The sequence below is a fragment of the Eurypyga helias genome, unplaced genomic scaffold (assembly GCF_000690775.1).
Source record: "Eurypyga helias isolate BGI_N326 unplaced genomic scaffold, ASM69077v1 scaffold7115, whole genome shotgun sequence".
In the NCBI taxonomy this organism is placed as follows: domain Eukaryota; kingdom Metazoa; phylum Chordata; class Aves; order Eurypygiformes; family Eurypygidae; genus Eurypyga; species Eurypyga helias.
In genome coordinates this window covers 48032-68830 of record NW_010253402.1, presented here as the reverse complement: position 1 = coordinate 68830, position 20799 = coordinate 48032, and the positions used below count along the sequence as shown (strand labels likewise).

Here is a 20799-nt window from a genome sequence, read left to right as displayed (position 1 = left end):
CTGCCCCGCCTGCCCGCCGGCCTGCTCGCCTGCCTCAGCCGCTGCTGCATCATGGGCAGGATGTCCTCCGACCTGGCCGCCACCCTCATCGGCATCCTCCACATGAGGTACCTGCGTCCACCGGGCTGCGAGCTGGCTGGGGGAAAGCCGGGGGGAGGGAGAAGACCAACCCGCCCTGAGCGTGAACGTGTTCACCAAGCACGAACTTGGCTAGGGGTGTGCACAGCGGCGTCGGCGTAGCGCGCAGGGATTGGCGGCACGGAGAAAGCTAATGCTTCCGCCAGGCACCTGGCCTTTTGCTCCGAGTCTGCCTTTACACTGACCGATCGTTTTCCCATGCTTGCCAACAGTCACACCAGCTCCCTGTAATGCTGCGTGGCACTGAGCGCCTTCCACCCAGAGCGTCACCACCGGTGGTCTCTGCTCCGCCCCTGATCGCAGCTTCTCCTTCTCACTACTTTGACCTGATGCTGTTTGTAGTGAAAAATAACCAACCAGTGTGTATTCTCATGTTCTGCTTGCTTTCAAATTTTTAAAACTCGCTTGTCCTATAATCACCACGCTTGCCTGGCAACTGTGATTTGGCTGTTTAAGTCTCTTGTTAGTTGTTCGCACTCTTGTTGGTTTTTTGTCCTGGCCTGAAGGGGAGGGTAAGTGTGCCTGTGAAGTCAGGGGGCGAGGCTGCTGTCTCGCTGAAGCGAGCGGAAGGCTGGCTGGGATTTCACAAGGGTCTTTTGCTTTGCTGCTTCTGGAAAAAGTATACATGCTTTTTTCTGTCGCTCAGTGTTATTGAGCCTTGGATAAGTAAGCATGAATTAAGCTTAGATGAATTACGCCTAAAATGATTTTTTTTTTTCCTTAATGCTTTTTGGAACTTAAACAGTTTTTCGTAAAATCCGAACATGACACAGCATGATGTACTGTCAGATACAGCGATCTGTTCATGTTAGCTGCGTAACGTGAAGAAGGTCATTCAAGTGATGGTGACGAAATTTATAATATCCTGTGTGTATTTCATTGCTGCTTAAAAAATGAAATTCTGTCAAGGTTTGGGAATTTTATTTTTGAAAGGAAAAGTTCTCCATGCCATGTAGTGGAAATGCAGTGGCAAGTGATAAACCAGTTCAGAGACGGTCACTGCAAGAAGTCAAGTCAGTAATAAGCACTGAGATGCTTATTTTGTTGTTAGGTCTTATCGGGTTTTCAGTGTGGGAGACTTTCATAGCAGCAGTGTAACTTTCCCAAAGATGATCAGAAAGCTGCAGGTGGGCTGTGGGCATTTGATCCTTTTGGTAGAAGACGCAAGAGGCAGCTGGAGGCTGGAGTGTTCTTACCAAAAGTAGGTTACATCCTGATAAGAGAGGAGGAGGAGCAACTTCTCATTTTTGTAGAGGTGCAAAGGATGGCTTTTGATATTTTTTTTTTTTTTTTTTAATTCGTGGCATTTGAAACAAATAAACAGAAAAAGTTGCTTTGGCCACTTAAGCGTGCAGAGGTAGGGAGGAAAGTAACAATCAATACTAAATAAGCACAGGGTCTGGCAGATGTTTTTCCATGGAAAAGAAGTTGTGGGGCTAAGGAAGCAGTAGTGGGTTTGCTAGATACGAACTGTAGCCGGGCTTTATGAACTTCATAACCTGTCCCTGCACACGGGATGCAGGAAGCGATTTTCCATTTCTTGCCAGAAAAGCCAAGCTGGATTACTGTGTCCGGTTTCATGGCTTGCTCTTAGGTAATGCTGTGGGCAAGGTGGATGGAGTTTGAAGGAGAGCAGATGATAGTCTGTGAATTGTGACGATGAGGAATGACTGGCACATTGGCATTGTTAGGTAAATAAGGCTGGGAAGAAGGAGGCATGTAACGAGGAAAGGAGGTTTTAGCAGGATAAGGAGTATAGATCTTAAATGTCAGGAAGTGTTTGGTTTGAGTTTCCTAAAAGCAGAGATACATACTGGAATGGGCTGTGTAGGAAAGGGGTATAAACAGGTGTAAAATCAGGTTGGGCAGAGGTAAAGCAAAGCCTTGAGGGAAGTAGAGGGGTGAGGTAACTTCTGGTAATCATTTCCAGCTCTTGTGATGCTTGGAGTTAAACGTGCAAGTTTTGGAAAGGAATGGTGTTACAACAACATGTCTGTAACTTCACAGCCCTGTGCCACAGTCTGGTTCCTGGGGCGCTCTCTGTAGGTTTAGGTTGTGATAGTTTTGCATAGGGAACCTGGCGGGCATCAGTCCATCGGAGACATCGTTTATGAGTAAAGCCGGTGATGTCAGTAGAGGGCACTGTTTCTCTTTCAGTACATTCCCGTTCTCTTTGGTGGGGGGGAGTTTTTATAAATTTCTCTTCTTCTGTGCCACCTGCTTATCTGTCATGCTTTAAATAGATTGCATTCAGGAGCATCAGAGGCTCGCTGCTGTATTTGGTAATTGTTCTTCATTTCTTCGCAGGCCTTTGTCTCTGCGTTGTTCCTGGCTGGCAGAGCGTGTACGTGTTTACGTGCGTCTGAGGATGCGCATATGTGCCCGTGTGTATTTGCCAGGGAGAAGCTACGTTAAGGTGGATTTGATGAGGGCACATATAGAGGATAATGAGACTGTTGCAGTTATTCCAGGAACAATCACTGTAAACTCAAGGCACTCGTAGCTGGCTTTCTGTGTGTGTGTAAACTGTAAAAGTAGACAGTAAATGTATCCAGATGGCTTAAACCACAGCTCTGTGATGGTATCGGGCAGTAACGCTAAATTACAACTATTTAGAAATGAATTTTGAAGACATTAGCTAGTTTCCACTTCTTATTTTTGCAGTGGTGAAATGATTAGCCACGTGGTCCTCAGGAGCCTGTTACATAAGCCACGGTGGGCTCCGTGTGCTGAGAGTGAAGATGCTGACAGTATTTCCCCACATAAAGGGAAGGTTTCTGAGCCTGGGGGTGTGTGACCATCTGTACTGTTCAGTTATTAGGATGGTTCCTGTCATGCTTTTGGGCTGTATTCACTACAGCTTTACCAGTTAGCACAGGCTGAGGACCCTTCTGAAGAGAGAGCTGAAAGGCAGCCACCCCATCTTGGATGCTGGTACAAATGTGTCCAGACTCACACGAATTGATCCCTCCCTGTGCCAGGGAACAAGTTGCTGCTTGTTTGGGTCCCTGCGACAGCTGCTGCTGGTGAGTTTCAGGTGAAACTGAGGGACGGAAGGTGTTGGTTTTGGCTCCATTTCCCTGCTGTTCTCCAGTGCCCGCGTTGTGCCCACTGAGCGGTACCCAAGTCGTAAGTAGCTTCACTAAATCCAGGCACGTAGGGTTCTGAGAGGTGGAAGCATGCCAGGGTTTTGGGGTATAAATCCTTTTCCCCACTCCTGTTCAGACACAGGTGAGGGAAGGTGTAGGTCAGCATGAGCAAACAATCTGTGACTTCGGATTGAAAGAAATCGGAGGTTGTGGCTTCTTGGAAGGAGATGAGCTCTCTGAGTTGGCCTCTGATGAGCTTCAGTTTACGGAGACAGATAGAAGGGCATGGGAAGTGTTTGAGAAAGTCTTTGCGTCTAAGCTGCTGGGTGGGTTTTCCTGTGGCCTTTGGACGATACTACTTTGACATACAGAGGCAGACCATTCATCTGGATGCAGTGTGCCACATTTCTTAAAGAATTAACTTCAGTTTTTATTTTTTAATTCATGATTCAGTGGAATGACTGGTAAATAATCGAATAGTAGTTCTATGCTAATTAAAGATGGATGGTTTAAGTGTTGGGTGGGAATACGTACCGTCTTAGCTTCATCTCGACGGTGGAGTTCTGGTGATTCCTTGAGGATGTGGATATGGACAAGTAGACAGTTCTCTCCAGTAAGCGAGGAAGTGTATTTATTGCTGATGATCTACTAGGGACTAAGGTCAAAAACTTTATCAGTTTTATAGGGACAGCTGGAAAGAATTTTTCATGTAATCCCCCAGCGCTACTTCCTACGTTTGTAGGGCAGATAGGCTGCTTCAGAATGGTCTTTCAAGGAGTAGTGATGTGTGTGCTTATTTTTAGAGTACTTGGAACACTGGCTTTGAGGCATGCAGATGTATGATGTAAACTCGCCTTCTTGTATGTGGTAGATGGTCTTGCCTGTCTGACCAAAGGGAGGTGTGCTGTTCACGTACCGAAGTCTGTAGCGTCACCGTTGCAGAGGGATACTGTTTGTTAGGCTCGATGTTTTTGTTTGCGGCTGCTTCGTGACTTTGTGGTGACTGAATGGCAGATACTCTTGCTAACACGTTTCTCTTCTTTTTTTCCTTCCCATCTGCGTAAGATAGGATACTGAAGATGATTAATGTATAATCTGAGTACTTACTGTGATGTGTTCCATGAAATATGGATTAAGAAATCAAACACATAAACTAGGAAGTTAGATTGCTGACTGTATGGGGAAAGTTCTCTGTCTCCTCTTAACATGTCTTGAGGTACAAGCAAGGAAAATCTTCGCAGCGTAATTACATAAACGCAATTTGTTTATGTGCCTTCTTTATCCATAATTGGGGTTTTTGAGAATTTTTTTACCCACTGGAACAATGTGTCTGGAAGTAGTTTCACTGCAATAGAGGATTGGACAGATAATATTTCACTGCCTAGATAAAAAACAATGGGAGTTAATTTATGGCATTTCTCTCTTGAAGCAGGGTGTCCATAAATGAGATCTCCAATGGCTTCAAACAGCCATTTCTTATTCTTGTGGGGCTCTTTTCCTGCTGGGGTCTCACAAAGAGTTGTTGTCCCTTTTGCAGTCGAAAAGAAGGGTGAGGACCACATAAATAAAAGCTGAGTCCTCTCTCCCAGCGAGACGTAAATTGTGTGGGAGTTCCTATTTTTCACAGGTTTGAGATAAGTTTGGGAGTTACTCGCATTCTGCTTGTCATAACTGTAAATGGACTCTTTCCTGAAGAGGTAGTGCCTTTAAAACACTCTGTGGTTTTCCTGACAATAATGAGGGAGCTCAGCTGGCGTCCCATCCAGCAGCCAGACAGGCTTGGTGGTTCCTGCTATCCTCAGGAATCTGGGGTTTAGAGAGAACTGGGGTGGACGTTTTTACGTCTGTTTGGTAGAAGGTGTAAAATTCTGTCTCCAAATACATTTCCCAGAGGTGTTTGAGGGTCATAATAAAGTTTAAACTTTCCTGTAGATCTTTCCTGTTTAAGTAAATACTATTTTTACTTTATTTAGTCACCCTAGTTATGTGATCTGCAACCTTTGACAGCATAGCTTGAGGAGGCACAGTGAGAATGCAAAAAGTAGGTAACCAAAAACCTGTGTGCTACTTCGTTAAGGACTTTTTGCCTACAGTAATGCAGTCAGTAAAAGCTTTGTGTTCCCAGAAAGTATTTGCAAGCTGGAGAGAAGGCGGAGAGGACGTTGTGAAAATGGCCATTATTGTGAAAAACAACACTGATAGTGCAATTGGATACAGTGACTCTTAGACAGGTGAAGCATAGAAAAGATTCCAGGACAGTGTTTTTTTAAAAAGAAAAAGGAAGACATGTAAAATTAAAAATTAAATTTAAATTAATTAAAATAGGCTAAGTTACTTAAAGTGTTCCCTCCCTCTACCTTTTTTTTTTTTCATTACAAATGGTACAGTGGAAAGTCAGCTCATTACACCTTGGAGAGTAAGTCAGAAAGCATACATGGATAGGAAGGTGTAGTAATTACAGATGGATTGCTAAAAAAATGGAAGAACATAAGGTCTGTGTTCGCCGTGAAGTGCTTTTTCTGGCTGTATGTTCACACCCCTCAGTTTAGACACAAAAATGTCACGAGGAGAGTATCGAAAAGGTGAAGAACATGCTTAAAACGCTGTTGCGGATCGGCTAAAAAGAACGGAGTGGTTTCCAAATGCTGGCATTTCCCTGACCGGGTGCCAGTGAGGATGAAGGGTAAAAGACTGATCTGCTCTCCTTGCTGCAAGGTCAGAAAGGACCCCTCCTTCTGGGGAATGGGATCCCGGGCTAGGTTACGGCGCGTTCCTTTCCCCACGCCCGGTCAGCAAACGTCCTTTCCCTTGCTCACTGTTACGTCGGGGTCTGGCACCCGAGAGAGGGAGAAGGCGAAGCGTGTGCCGAAGGACGTGGCCCTCCGAATTTGTCCCCAGGTGGCGGTTTGCAGTTTGAGATCCCCAACCAAGGGGAAAAGAATTATGTTGCGGCACTTCAAACGGCACCGGTCAGTAAATGCCGGTTGCTCATTAGCGAGTGCTTCTTCCCATCTGTGCTCTTGTTTGTAACGTGGAAGCGATTCTTTTCTTCAGGCAACCTTTGCAGCCACGGAGCAAATGAGTAGCTGACAGGCTTACTTTTAACAACACCTCGCTCCAATTGGCGCTCTCTTAAAAGAGGGCTCGTGTTTTTCCCCAAATCCCTGGTAATTCCTTGCAGATGTTTGTTTGTATTTTGCCACATCTTCGAATGGAAACGCTTGATCCTTCAAAAGAGATAATGAGAGTTAAAACAAAAACCTCACACTAACAAAGCGTTGCCTACACAGGGTATAGGCTGTGAGAGGGAAGAGGAGCTAAAGCCTCTTCGCTTGCTCTGAGTTTACGTTCAGGACCTGTGCTAACTGGAGCTAAATCGGTGTGAATGGTGAGATGGAAACAGGGTGAGAGAAGTATTCCAAGTGCCAATTTTGGTTGGGTTGTGGCTTTGGTGGTTTTTTTTCCCTTACTGATTTCAACATCAGTTTGTGACAGCCTTGGTTTTCTGTCTATTCAAGAACCGGTGTGAACGCTGAGAGTTCTGGTCCTTGTTAACAAAGTGACACGAAACTGATTTGATGAAGTTGGTGCAGGAACCCGAGTTTGCCCCGAGCAGCTGCGTTTCGGTTGGACATAATTTTTTGTCATTAAAGCTAAACAGGAATAACCCAAAGCCAAGATAAATATCGGGGCAGGGGCTTTCTAGTATTTTAAACCCCCCATATTTCACAGCAGTGCAAGTACCTGCCTACACTGGGGGAAAATGTTTTACATTTTTCGTCCACAGAGGTGCAACAGCCCTAGTGTGGTACTGCACGTGGCTTTGCTCCTTCCAGTGTAGAGTGTTGGTTATACACGTACAGTTCCCGAGAATGAGAACAGGGGAGTGTTTGGGATGTATTGTAACATACTTGCCAAGCTCTCCAGAACGGCCAATTCCATACCTGCTCCGTTACCTCCTGTTTTGACAGCTGGTTTTACCTGTAAGCACCACTTTAAGTTGCTGCCAGACAGCGCTGCTGCTGCTTACACAGCTAGGTGTCCGTGTAAAACACATGACAAGGGGTACTGTCCTTACACACCTGTGGTCCTGGGTTGTGTGGGAAAACTCAGCCCTGTGTCACGCAGTGGAAACAGCCTCTTTATGATCCTTGGTTGCAGCGTGGTTATGCTGGCTGTTGTGGAAGAACCACTTTGCTTCCCGGGACCTTAACTGACCTCCTGGATAGGTAAAAAGAGCTGCTGAACTTCATCCTGAGGAGCTGCACATTCTGTTGTTCTGCATCTGGAATGTGGTGGGGCGTCATCCTCAGGCTGTAGGTCGGTGAACTGACTGAATAGCTTTGGCAAGGAGGAGAAAAAAGACAGGTTGGACTTGATTCACTTTGTGCTGCTGCACCAGGTACTTTGGCATCCTAAATCATGTGAGTGGACTCGGTCATCTCCCTCTCTGGGTTGTTCCAGAGCAGGCTGTACCACCCCGTGCCAGCACAGATCCCGTGAACCTCCGGTGACGTCTGTCTTCCGCTGTATGAGCTGGTCAGTTAGCTCTACCCACCGTTTCCTACCGTTAAACCAGTTATCTCTTGGGTACAGGCCTCCGTTCCTACGCTGTAGCTACGTTGCTTTCTGGAATTCTTTTTCTAAAGTATTACAGGGTCTTATGTATTCATCTGCATCTACCCCTTAAGAAGATTTCCAAGAGGTATGAAAGGCAAAAATTCTTGTTTTGGAAACCAGTCCGTCTGTCCCCAAGCACAACATAGGCATTCATGGTGCCAGCTCGGTTTATCCATCCTTACAGCCTGTATCATTGCGTGTAGTGCAGGCATTAAAGTTACGGACCCTGGTTATGTGGAACTTGCTTTTAAAACCAAACCAGAAATCCCCAAAACATCACCACGTTTGCCACTCCACAGCCTGTGGGAGTGAGGGAAGCTCTCGGATGGCAGCAGTTCACCCTTGCCTTCCTTTGGAGCTCCTTTGCATGGTGAATGCCATCTCATCCCTCTAATTCCCTTCTGTTTTGTTGAGTTCCGTAATACGTTGTGTAGCTGCTGGAAGTTTACAGCCGGTTTTGAAGGTTCTGGGATTGGAACCAGCTCAGTTTCTTCTCTGATGATCAGAGACGGGCAGAGTTCCTGGCGCTTCTGTTCTACAGCCTTATCTTGCCTGAGTGCCGCGCTCAGGTGCTGTTGTCTGCTGGGTGTACGGGATCTTGGAAGTTTTCCGCTCCTGATGCGTTTGAAGGACAATTTATTAGTAGCATCTCAGGGGTTAAAGCACTTGCTGAGGATGCAGAATATAAGGGTTCACTGCTTTTGTCTGTGAGGGGGAGGTTGGTTTCCTATTTCTGAACGCAGTGACTTAGTCACTGAACTGTTTTGAGGGGGTGTACTTAATAATATATAAATAAATTTTATTTATTATTTTTTCACTGAGTTGAGGCCTGGAATGCAATTAGGATTTTTCAGGAAATGAGTGAGTTAGCTGGTGGCTGTGCCTATGAATATTTACATATTCTGTGTGGAACAGAAGTATCAGTGGAAGAAACAGAGGGAAAACTCCTTTTAGAATGACTTTATAACCTAGAATTAAATTAAAAAAAAACAGTTGTGGGAGGCCTTGGTTTAAATTTGTGATCAGTGGTTGATAAAATAAATTAAAAATTGGATCACCTGCCACAGTCATAAGTTGTTAGGCTTCTCAGGCTCTTCTCTTGCAAATGTTTAAATAATTCTGTAAAGCTTCAGGAACACCCTGTGCTGGAACATTCTCTGCTGTGGTGATGGAAGTGCTTTCCTGGAAGGTGAAAGAATTGGATTTTAGTTTCTTTGAAAAGAAAACCCAGACCTTTGATCTTATGCTGCTCGAGTTCTGTAACCCTCGCACTTACAAACAGAAGGGCGATGGCATCAATGCCTCAAAAGAACTGTGAATCTTCAGTTTGCCTTTTTTTGTTCTTATTGTGCTTTAAAAATACTTAAGACTGAACTCCACGTATATTTTTTTTCAGATTCATTGCACCTTTTTTCAGTTTTATTGCTGAAAAACAACAGCAGAAAATTCAAACCCCAACCAAATTCTAAGCAAAAGCTGCTTTGCTTGATAAGCGCGTTGCTGTCCGAGTTGGAGTTTGAGCAGTGTGTTTTACAGGAGGACGAGTGGAAGGATAATTTCTAAGCTGAGTGCGGCAAGGTTCATCAGAGTTCTTCTACCAGAGACCTCTAAATTACCCAAGGGCTCCTTACGAGGCCGTAAGTCAAAACCAACACCTTAAACCTGAACCAAAAATCAATTGGTAGCTAGTTTAGGTCAGGAAGCACAAAGATAATAGCCTGTAGTGGAGAAATAACCACTTGTGCACAAACGGCAGTTGTTTTGTTTGGCAGCTCCGTGATACAGCCCAGCCTGAAAATAACAGTGTGAACAAAGGCAGTGGGGTCCCTCTGGGGTTAAAAGGAGAGTTAGCGACCAGCCTTCAAAGGAACACATCGCACAGTTGCCGTGACTGAGAAACGTTCGCTAGGCTCGTGGCAAGGGAAGCAGTGGTTTTTATTGTTTTGTGGTTGCTTTTTTTTTCTTTTTTTTTTTTAGTTAATTAGATTCAGCTTTTCATTTAAAAAGCATACAGAGCAGGTTACCTAAAGGTGCAGTCCTAAACCTCAGCAGAGAGGTTCCAGCGGGGAGCCGGTAACCTTATGGAAATTACCACACGTAATTCATCGTAGATAATGCGGGTTTGGACAAGCGGAGTGGAGAGGTCTCACTCACGTGCACGTTGATAACAGGTTCCTGTTGACAGTAAAAATTTATTCAAAAAAAGGGAGCTTATAATATGCTTATTACCCCCCTTCCACCTGTAAATCAGATTTTTTTTTCTTTAGTTAAATGTCTAACGTGTAATTTACAAGCGTCTTAAACATATTTCGTTATTAATTATCCATGGTAGTCTTAATATATTAAACTGAGGTTTTTGAAATAATTGTTAATGTATTTAATGCATCAACACCCCTTCTAGAATGGAGTTTCTTTTTGTTCTGTGCTCTTTATCTTATTTCTGATGTCCTTGAACACAAACCTCAAAATTGAGCAACTTTAACTATGTTATAGACATTTGGGATCTGAGGGAATTGGGGCATTGACAACCGGTTAGACTTGTATTTCAACCAACTGCTGTGCTCTAATGCTCTTCTGCTTGTATGTGCAATGTCAGTAAGACATTGTTCTTGGCCTTCGTTTGTTAGGATATATCTGTGGGATCCATATCAGGTCTTGGATTACATGATCTCGTGCCATTTTTCCAACCTGCGCTCTGTATTGACTGCTTCATTCTCTCATGGCAGGAGAGTTTGCACGATGTTATGCTCTGTCCCTGTTTCCGTAAAAGGTTCCGTGTTTGTCTGTTGTGTTATGTCCCACTTGGAAAACAAAGCGATTCCCCCTGCCCATGGAATTTTGCATTGTCCTCGGGTATTTTCCCAGCGACAGGAGATGAGGAAGTGATATTTTCCCAATGTACAGCTGAGGACCTGAAGCAAGGAAAAGGTGTGGACAGAGGCATGTAGAAACACCTGCTAACTTTAGGAATTCAGTATAAAACATTTGGGCACTGATTTTTCAGAATATTTAGCGTTTTCTATCTTGAGAAGAAACATTTGACTTCCATTTCGGTGCAAGTGCCAGTGGAGCGGCAGCGCTCGGACGGGTCTGCGTGCTGCTCCGTAAGATATGCGAAGCTGTATCGCTCCAGAGCTCTTGCTGCGCTCTTAGTCTTTTACTCACTGTTGAACTGTTGCAGGGCTGGTGATAACTAGCAGGGAGAAAGGATGAGAGGTGCCTCCACTATGAACAGTGTGGGATTTTTCTGTTCTAAAAGGCAATGAATACCTCATCAGATGATAACTTGGAGAAATGTTGCTGCTGACATAGAATCACAGAGTGGTTTGGGTTGGAAGGGACCTTAAAGACCATCTGGTTCCAACCCCCCTGCCATGGGCAGGGACACCTTCCACTAGACCAGGTTGCTCAAAGCCTCATCCAGCCTGGCCTTGAACACTTCCAGGGATGGGGCATCCACAGCTTCTGTCCAGCTTAAAGGTGTTTATCAAGCATCTCATAGAACCTCTGTGATGCAGATAGGAGGATGAGCCAGTGTAACACCTAAAACCTATTTGTTTACCTGGATTTGTGAGCTAATCCTTTTTTCTGCTGTTTTTTAACCATCTCATCTCTCATACACTGTGCGTGTTACAGATGATGCAATAAATAAGGCAGGAGTAAGGCTGTGTTATCCTTCCTTGCGTAATCCTGAGTGATCCATTCCTCCGTGATTTGAACGAGGCGCTTTATTTGGTTTGGAGAACTTAGGGCACGCAGCCTTACCCTACTGTAAGGCACAAAGAGGCCAAGCTGAAGATTACAGGCAACTTGCTCTGTCACTTTCTAAACTGGAGGCTAGGTTATTTTTAACCTTAATGCTCTTTGGAGACTTCTTTTTTTGTATTTGTAATAGCTTTCGCTTTTTGAAAAAAAAGGTAAACTGCAACTGAATTTGAGGATCTTGGTTTTGCGCACGAGCGTCTCGGCGCGGCTCTGCTCGTAGATGAGCATTAAAACCATTTAATAGCTCTGTCAGGGGTTTGCGCCTTCACGCTGCCGCCACGGCCCGGGCAGAAGAGCAGCGACACTCCCTGCTCCCTTCTAGGTCCGCGCCAGCGGCGCTCAGCTTGGCGTGCTGTTGGGATGCTCAAACTGCTTGTCCTGTGCTGCGAGGGTGCAGATACTCAAACGTGGGTAGAAAACCAAAACCGCTCAAGTGTTGGGAAAAATTTCCAGGCGTTTAGCCTATAAGAGTCATTTTTTTTTTCCCCCCGAATCCCTTTCTTGTGCCCAGGGATCTTCTGAACCTGTTGCAGTTGGTGCGTTTGCTAGCCCGCAGGGAATCCGAGCTTTTCTTCAGCCTCTTCTGGAGCACTTTTAACATTCTTGCATCCACCGGTCCTACGGGGAGGAATTCGACAAGTCTGCGGACTGTTGCGTGGGAATATATTTGTGTATTTTGTTGTTTTAAACTAGATTCTGGCGAGCTTTGTTGTGCAAGTCCCTGCTCCCTGAATTTGGGCTTATTGCAGGTTCTTTCCATGTTTTCCTGCCCAAGAGGGGTTTTTTCACATTTCCCAATTCCCATTCCAGCCTGTCGTCTGGTGTATCTCTCCCAGCCTCTTGCATTCCCACTGTTTTGCTCAGTGATTGCATCACAGTTTGAATTTCTGTGTCCAGTAAATCCTAAATTCTCCTGACTCTCTCCCCTTGCTCCCCAAGGCTTATGCTGGGGTAATGGGTGACCTCAAGTCTGATGCAAGGTCCCTCTGCATTGAATTCAGGCAGCTGCTTCGCCCTGTGCTGAACAGGACACGAGCTTCCTTCTCTCTTCTGCTACGTGGATCCAGCTCTTGTGTGGATACTCACTTTATGTAGGATCTCTGGGGAGACAGGTTGCAAGACCTCTTGCTCCTTCAGTTGTGTGTGTATGAAATCTCTTGGCTGCTGCCATGAATCGGACTGGGACCTCCTTGGAAGGAGGGAAGAAATTCTCCTTTCTCCTGGGCGTAGACTGCTGGCCGTGGCCCAGGGGGTCTGTCTAGGGAGAGCTCAGTGTTGTCATGAACGGGGAGAGAGTGAAAGAGTACGGGTTAAGAAAAGGAAGCAGTGAGCCAGCCCTCAGAGGAGGACCAGAGGCCCCTTAGGAACTCAGAGGGACCCTGCAGAGCTGCCTGCGCCGCTAAGTCACCTGGAAATAAGGATGTGAAGTGGGAGCTTTGTTTAATAAAGCCTTCCTTTGTTCTCCCTTGCCTAGCTGTGATTTTCTTTTCCTTTTTTTCTTTTTCCTAGTATTATGCTATGTGCTAGTCTGATTAAATTCTGAGGGGTTTTTTTCTTTAAATTAAAGAAATTCTGAAATTCCTTCTTTTTTCCTTTCTTTTTGAGTAGCTCTGGACACGTGCATATCCTAGCTGTCATTTTTTGTGGATGGGTTTTCATGGGGTGGCAGAATACATAAGCCTGGAACAAAGATATTCTAAATTTGATTTGTTTTTTTTTTTTTCCCCCCTCCCAAAGCATGGAGCTGGGGGGGGGGGGGGAAACCACAACAACCCCAAACCAAAACAAAAAACCAAAACCAAATTAAAAAAAACCCTTAAATTCTGAAAAACAAGCTTTCCAGAATTTTGTTACCCATGAACTAAACCATTTTGGCTGTTAGCTGAGAGAAAGGGATCTGAGGCAGATAGTTGGCTTGCAAAACTGCCTTCGGAAGCTCCGGAGTTTCGCAAGGTTGCAAGAGCAGAAAGCGGCCACCTCTCACGGCAAAGATCCGTAGTCCCCAGCACACGTGCCAAGAGCAGCGTACAAGTAAATTTGAGTAATAGGCATTTTCGCATAATGTGACGTCGGCCTGAGGTGCAGCCTTTTGTGGGGAAGCATGTGTAAGATGTACTTGTTCTCAGCTCCTGGCTTTCTCCTTGTTCTGCACGGATGCATGGGCCAGACACAACCATTAGGTGGTCAGTGGTGTCTGTTTGCTCCAAGTTTCCACGAGCACGTACGGCTTCTGATTTGAGAAACAGAATAGGCTGATGCTCCACGACACAGCCCCACGCTGCATACTGTGAAGAAAATAAGTTTTATCCCAGCCCAAACCAGCGTGTTCTCCATCCCTTATTCCAGACCATTTACGTCATGCTCAGGTCCCACACTCTGCAATACATCCTCATTACCCCCCACCCCCTTCCCGTCCTTTGACGTGACACACAGGCATCACTGCTTAGTCTATGGACCGCCCCTGTAAGATGCTTGTGGAGGCCACGAAGATGCTCAGAGGGCTGGAGCACCTCTGCTATGGGGCAGGCTGAGAGAGTTGGGCTTGTTCAGCCTGGAGAAGAGAAGGCTCCGAGGAGACCTTATAGCACCTTCCAGTACCTGAAGGGGCTACAAGGAAGCTGGGGGGGACTTTTTACAAGGGTCTGTAGTGACAGGACAAGCGGTAACAGGTTTAAATTGAAGGTGGGGAGGGTTAGATTAGATATCAGGAAGAAATTCTTCCCAGAGAGGGTGGTGAGGCACTGGAAGAGGTTGCCCAGAGAAGCTGTGGATGCCCCATCCCTGGAAGTGTTCAAGGCCAGGCGGGATGAGGCTTTGAGCACCCTGGTCTAGTGGAAGGTGTCCCTGCCCATGGCAGGGGGGGTGATCTTTAAAGGTCCCTTCCAAACCAAAGTATTCCATGTCCCTAAACATCCACAAAATATCCATTATTTTAGGCCATGACTTGGGGCTCCATCTGTTCTGGGTGTCATCAGGAGAGGAAGGGGGGGTGTTGTGTGGAGTTACAGGGCACCAGCTCAGTTTGGGTCGCTGCTGCACTTGCGCTGCTTCTCGTAAGGCTGCTCCCCCGTGGGTGCAGGTGGTTCCTGCTCTGGTAATTCCTATAACGACTTACACCAAAGAACGGCAATCAAACTAACTTAATTAACTGTGTGTTGGCTGTCATTGCTGTACGAAAGGTTATACCAGTGTTTATGAGAAGTTGCCATCTCAGTAATTGGACCAAGTTAACGGCCCAAACCCGTGTCGGGATACGAATTTCAGTGTTACTTGTCTTGAAAAGAGCAAGTTTGGGTTTTGAAGGTACTGAAAATCCTGTTCTAACAACAGGAGTTAGAAACGGGAATGCTAGAATTAACAATTTAGTCGTGCTAATTGATTGTATATTGCAGGTAGGTTGTGAATTCTTAATGCTGTGGTTTTTAATAAACTATCTGCTGTTGGTTTTGTGTAGATCGTCCTTTGCAGGCTGGAAGTGCCAAGTGCAGGATAATTCAGTGAATGATGTGGACTATTTCAGCTTCTTGTTTTCAACCCTTATAGGTAATCCATGTGAATGTTATAATTCAGCATTAACACAGTGGGATTTGGTTTGATAGTCAATGACTGGGTTTAATTTGGAATAAATGGTGTAGTAAGTACTTCCTGAAAGTAATTCTAATCTTGTTACATGTTTTTGATGAGAGATACCTTTTGTTTCCCCCTTGATCTGGTTTTTGACGCCCGGTTTTTACACTTTGCCGTTTGGGCTGAATCTTAGCATATCATTTTTTCTTCATTCTAGTAGCTTTCTTTGGAAAGTACAGGGAAAACGTAAATTCAGCCTACACCACAACCAATGTTTTCTTTTCTAGATTTAAGGCAATGCCTTTTACTGGCAGGTCACACCGCAGGTGAGTGCCCCTGCGGTTTCCTGTGGGCACACTCACGCTATCAAAAACACTCCGTGAGAATAAAGTGAGCAAAGTAGCGTTGAAGTGGGCACGTGAGCAGGGTTACTTCCGCTGCTGTGTCCCTACTCGGATGGAAACCCAGTCGTGTTCTGTGGCGATGCAGCTGTGGGCAATTACAGCGGGTAAAACGGCACCTTAGTACTGGGAGATCTCTTCCAGTACCTCGCCTGGCGGTATAAATACAGCGTGATTTCTCCGCCACCGCAGCCGTTCAGAACGTTCAACTACTTGGCTTTCCAAAATTACCCTTTTTCTCCTAAAACAGTCCAGAGAGTGCTAGCGATAACTGAGAAGGCGAAGGCAAAACCCAAGTGACCGTTTTGGAGCACTAATCCCGCTTTACTAAAACATCTAATACCTGGCTAGAAATAATTAGCAGAATGATCTTTTATTTTTAAGCCCTGGTAGCAGGTTGCTGAGTTACTGTGAGCACCTGGTGAACTGCCTTGCATTACACCTGGGTTTTAATGATTTTTGAAGATACATACATTAAAAATAGCAATAGATTGACCTCTTACAGGTTTGGGGTTTTTTAATGTTTTCATTGTTCAAATGGGTATGCCATTGATTTTTCAAATATTCTTGTTTTCTTTCAGAAGTCAGAATATGTGTTTTGCTATACTTAAAGCAGCAAGCAAGGGCTTTTAACACAAAAGGATGTTACGCGGAAGTAATAGGAAAGAGAGTTGTTGTCAGTGATGCTGCTGAAGTCGGGCGGTGCTTGGCTTGTTATGTGATACTGTTGTACTGCTGCTTTTTCTCTAGGGTTTTCAAGAGAGGAGTTGACTAGTCTCCAGGGCATTAGAGGAAAACCACACGTTAGCCAGACGCAGCTCTCACCTGTCCGTCTTTACCTAACTGATCTGGACCAGTTCTTACACCACTGGGCTGTGACAGAGGTAAATACGTCAACGCTAACTCGAACCGACGGCGTGCACGCTCCGGGTGCGATCCGTCCCTTTTCTGCAGGTGCCTGAGTCTCATTGTGAGTCGAGCTGGGGAAAAAAAAACCAGAATGAAAGGTACAACAGCTGTCAAGCAGCCAGTGGTTTTGACAGCCATCAGACACTGTTTTGAAGGAAGCTGCTTTAAAATGGGGGCGTTCAGACATGTAGGATGCACAACGGTACTCGTGGAAAAATGGGTAAAAGCCTTGGTGGAAAATTCATAAACACTACTAAGGCTGAGACCAGCGATATGTTTTTGGCTTCCAAAAATAAATGATTTGTGAAAATACTAATTATAAAGAGTTTTGTTTGAGAGTAAATTGCTCTGTTGATTAAACAGCACTTGCACTAAGTGAGGTTTTTAACTTGGATGTAACATTGGGTTGGCATGGGTCATTATTTAGAATAACTTCTGATGCTTACTCTTCCAAACCTACTGAGATTAGAAACCCCACTGTGAATTCAGTCCCTGCTTGTGAGAGCTGGAAGCTTAAATTGGTTGTTGGTTCTAAAGGGGATCCGAGCCCTCGGATTTTATTCAGAACAGGGGCGTTAGTCTTCATTTCAGCTCGACTCTTTTATTGCTTAGCTCACCAGAAACCACTTTAAGTTCTGAAATCCTGTTTTAATGACATGCCAGTTTGACAGTATTTATGAAATCTCTGCCATAAATACAGGAAAAAGAGCGTAACAAGTTTTTTAGTCGTGTAATTTCTTCTGAATTTTTTTTTTTTTGGTGGCACTCATTTCGGTTCAAGAAAGCAGTATGGTAGGTTTTTCTCTTCTAAATTCTTGAAGTTTAAGTGATAATCTGCTGAAACTAAGGATATTCGGAGGCATGTGTTGAATGTCTGCTCTTATGGACTGAGAAGTATTTTAAGCAAAGCCACTGCGCGGTACCGTGACTGACCCCCATCCCCAGGTGTCCTGCCTTCAGTCAGTTGGCCTGTGGAGCAGCTAAACGTCCTGAGTGTTTTTCACTTTGCCCCTTCTGGGCAGCAACGAAGCTTTTTCTCACCAAAACTCCTTTCTCCAGCACCGAATGCCCGGAGTGCTTTTCCTCCCTGTCCTGCACAGAGCTGTTCCGCTGTAAGTGCCCCAGAGGGGTTACTTGTTTCTCGGGGAGTCAGTGTAATCCCACACAGCATCTGAAGGGGTTACGTGGCCTTTACCTGTTTCTGAAAATGTTACCTCTTGTGTCTTCTCCTGCCTCTTTTTCCTGCTCTTCCACAAATCCAGCAAAGCTGGTTGAGAAACGACGCAACAGGACCCCTTTCGCTTAGGGGCAGCGCAGCAGTTTGATTGCAGATAGCTTGGCTGTGCCTTTGGTTCCTGGTTGCAAGTCGGATTTGCTTCTCCTACCACCACCTTTTCGCTGTTTAGATGCCATCGAGGAGAGTCAGTATTTTCGGGAAGCTGAGACTGGCTTTTGTTATGGTACCTTTCGTTGGGAAAGGTGCAGGGTGCGCTCTCGGGCTCTCTGAAGGGGATGGCAGTCATTAGGCGAAGAGCTGGATGTCCCGGCTCAGCAATGAGAGAGGGTTTGGACATCCTGGGGGGCGTTGCACTACTTCTGCCCTTACGTTTCGGCCTGAAGTCTCTCCTGGAGACCCAAGTTGTGAAAGAGAGAGTAGGAACAAAAATCCCACGCGTCAGAAATCGGCCTGGAGAGCCGCGAGACCTTCCAGACCCACCTTATTTTGTAGGCTCTTCACCCAAGGGAGTTCTGGTTACAGCTTGGAGCTTGGGAAGGAGGTGGGAGGCTTTTCCTTGCCAGCATGTGTGTGATGGTGGAGAGAGAGTTTCTAGGGAAGTAGGTTATATCGGATACACCTGGGATGTGAGCGGGAATTGTCAGCAGGATTGATGAAGGGCAAACTGTGCTCAACCAACCCTTCTGCAGCAAGGTGACTAGCTCGGGTGCAGGGAGAGCAGCTTGTCTTGACTCGATTGAGGTTTTTGGTGCTGTATCCCATAATACTCGTGTGGGCATGCTGACAAAGAATGGCGTAGGTAGACAGGGAGGTGGATTGAGAACTGCCTGAACGGCCAGGCCAGAGGGTTGGGAGCAGTGGTGCAAAGGCCAGCTGGAGGCAAGTTGCTGGGGGTGCTCCCCAGGGATCCGCACCGGGGCCAGTGTTTTCTGACCTTCGTTAATGACCTGGCCTGTAGGACTGAGTGCACCCTCAGCAAGTTTGCAGGTGGTGCAGAACTGGGAGGATCGGGCGACACGCCAGCGGTTGTGCTGCCGTTCAGAGGGATATGGACAGGCTGGAGAAGCAGGCACAGGGGAACCTCATGAAATTCAGTAAAGTGCAGGTTCCTGCACCTGGGGAGGAATAACCTCAGGCACCAGTAAATGCTGGGGGCTGACCAGCAGGAAAGCAGCTCTGCGGAGAAAGGACCTTGAGGTTCTGGTGGGCGACAAGCTGACCGCGAATGAGCGGTGTGCCCTCGTGACAAAAAAGCCCAGCAGCGTTCTGGGCTGCACAAGGGGGAGTGCGGCCAGCAGGCCGAGAGAGGCGATCGCCCTTCTCCACGGGCGAGGTCACAGATGAAGCACCGTGTCCAGTCTTGGGCTCCCCAGTACGAGGGAGATGGGGATGTACCAGAGTATCTTTCGTATGAAAGGATACTGAGGGAGCTGGGACTGTTGAGCCTGGCCAAGAGAAGGCTCGGGGGGATCTTACCAATGTGTGTAGATACCTGATGGGAGGGTACGAAGAGAATGGAGTCAGGCTCTTCCCAGTAGCGCTCGGTGACAGGACAGGAGGGCACAAATTAAAACACGTAAAGTTCCCTCTGAACACGCAAACCTCTTCACAGTGAGGGGGGTCAGACGTCAGTAAGTAGCCTGGAGACATCAGGGGTCCTATTTGTGGGCACGCTCAAAACCAGGCTGGACATGGCGCTGGGCGACCTGCTCCAGTTGACTCTGCTTGAGCAGGAGCATCGGGCTAGAGGAACTCGGGGGGTTCCTCCCAACTTCGGTTGGATTCTTGGAAAATTTCTTCTCTTGAAGAAGCAGAACTTCTGTTTTGCCAGCGACAGATCTTTTCGCTATTATTTTGGGGTTTAGAGCATAATGAGATCCCCAGTATGGGGAGATTTTGGGGTTTATTAGGTAGTTTTACACTTGCACGTGATATGGAAGTCAACTGCTCCTGTTAAACGCTTGCCAGAACGACTGGTGGTATTGCAGTGCTGTTCAGGGCGTTCCCCCCTGAATTGTCTTTTTTTGTTTCCATGGAAGTTGCGGACAGAAAAGTAGGGGCACCTTGTCCATAGCTTTCTTTCCTGCTAGAAAAAAAAATGAAGATATTCTTTCCTCTTGCCTCTGATCTGGTAAAAATGGTCTCTGGATACACTGTGTGTGTTCCAAATATCTTCACTCTTCCAGAGGGGAGAGGTCAGGGTTAAGGCAACCACGTCCCTTTATGAATCACAGGATGCCATTCGTTCTTCATGTGGCTGGTTGTGATTTCAGATGCCATCCTAGAGATAGTAAGTGATGAATAACCAAAACTATGTTGGCCTCACCACTTAAAAGCCTAACTTCTGATTGAAAAGCCTAACATCTGATTGGTTTTGGGTGACTCTCTTCTGCGTTTCAATGTCTAACGCGGTGCTGCGTTCGTTACACTGTATGGGGTGTCTCTCTTCCTTGCCGAGTACCGTTCTCCGGATGTTGACCCAGATTCTCCTTCATGTTCGGTTTGTGAAGAGAACATTGTGGGGACTGTGGTCCATTTTGGGATTTGGAGGCTGGACTCTCTGTCCCCTGCACTGCCTGTAGCGAGACAGTGAGAGCTGGGAACGCAGCTGCAGTGTCAGAAGCACAGAAAGACCTTGAATTCAGTGCAGGCATTCCCCAGCGCCAGCTAAGAACTTATCAGTGCTGCTCCCTGCATCCAGGAACAGCTTCCTAGCAGCCACGGTAAAGGGCCTTAACTCTTTCCTGACTGAACCCAGCACAGTGCTGTGGTGACCCTGTTTCTGAGCCAGTGCTTGGATGTTTCCGTAATCCTCCTAAGCCTCTGGAAATAGGTGCTCTGTCAAGATGTGGGACACGAGACATGTTCTTAAGCATCTGTAATTCTTAATCTTAACTTTCTGTATTCCTGTTCTGCTCCCCTGGGTGTAAAATTAGCCCCACAGTGTTTTTTCCCCTTGTTGCCCACCTATGGGATGTTCTCCTGCAGACTCCGCTCCTTCCTTCTGGCTTTTTCTTTTTTTAACCTAGGTTTTGCTTTGCTGTATTGTGGTGGGGGGCAATGTGCTTTCGGG

General features: G+C 46.2%; 1 protein-coding gene across 1 annotated transcript in view; it reads left to right on the top strand.

Moving 5' to 3' along the window:
* The window catches only part of TEX10 (testis expressed 10), a 51922-nt gene that overhangs the window by 21508 nt on the left and 9615 nt on the right, over nucleotides 1-20799 (top strand). The window contains 3 exon segments of the mRNA XM_010152662.1: nucleotides 1-107; nucleotides 15067-15155; nucleotides 16331-16464. The exon segment at nucleotides 1-107 is cut by the window's left edge and continues 65 nt beyond it. Of these exon segments, the coding sequence (XP_010150964.1) occupies nucleotides 1-107; nucleotides 15067-15155; nucleotides 16331-16464 (330 nt within the window).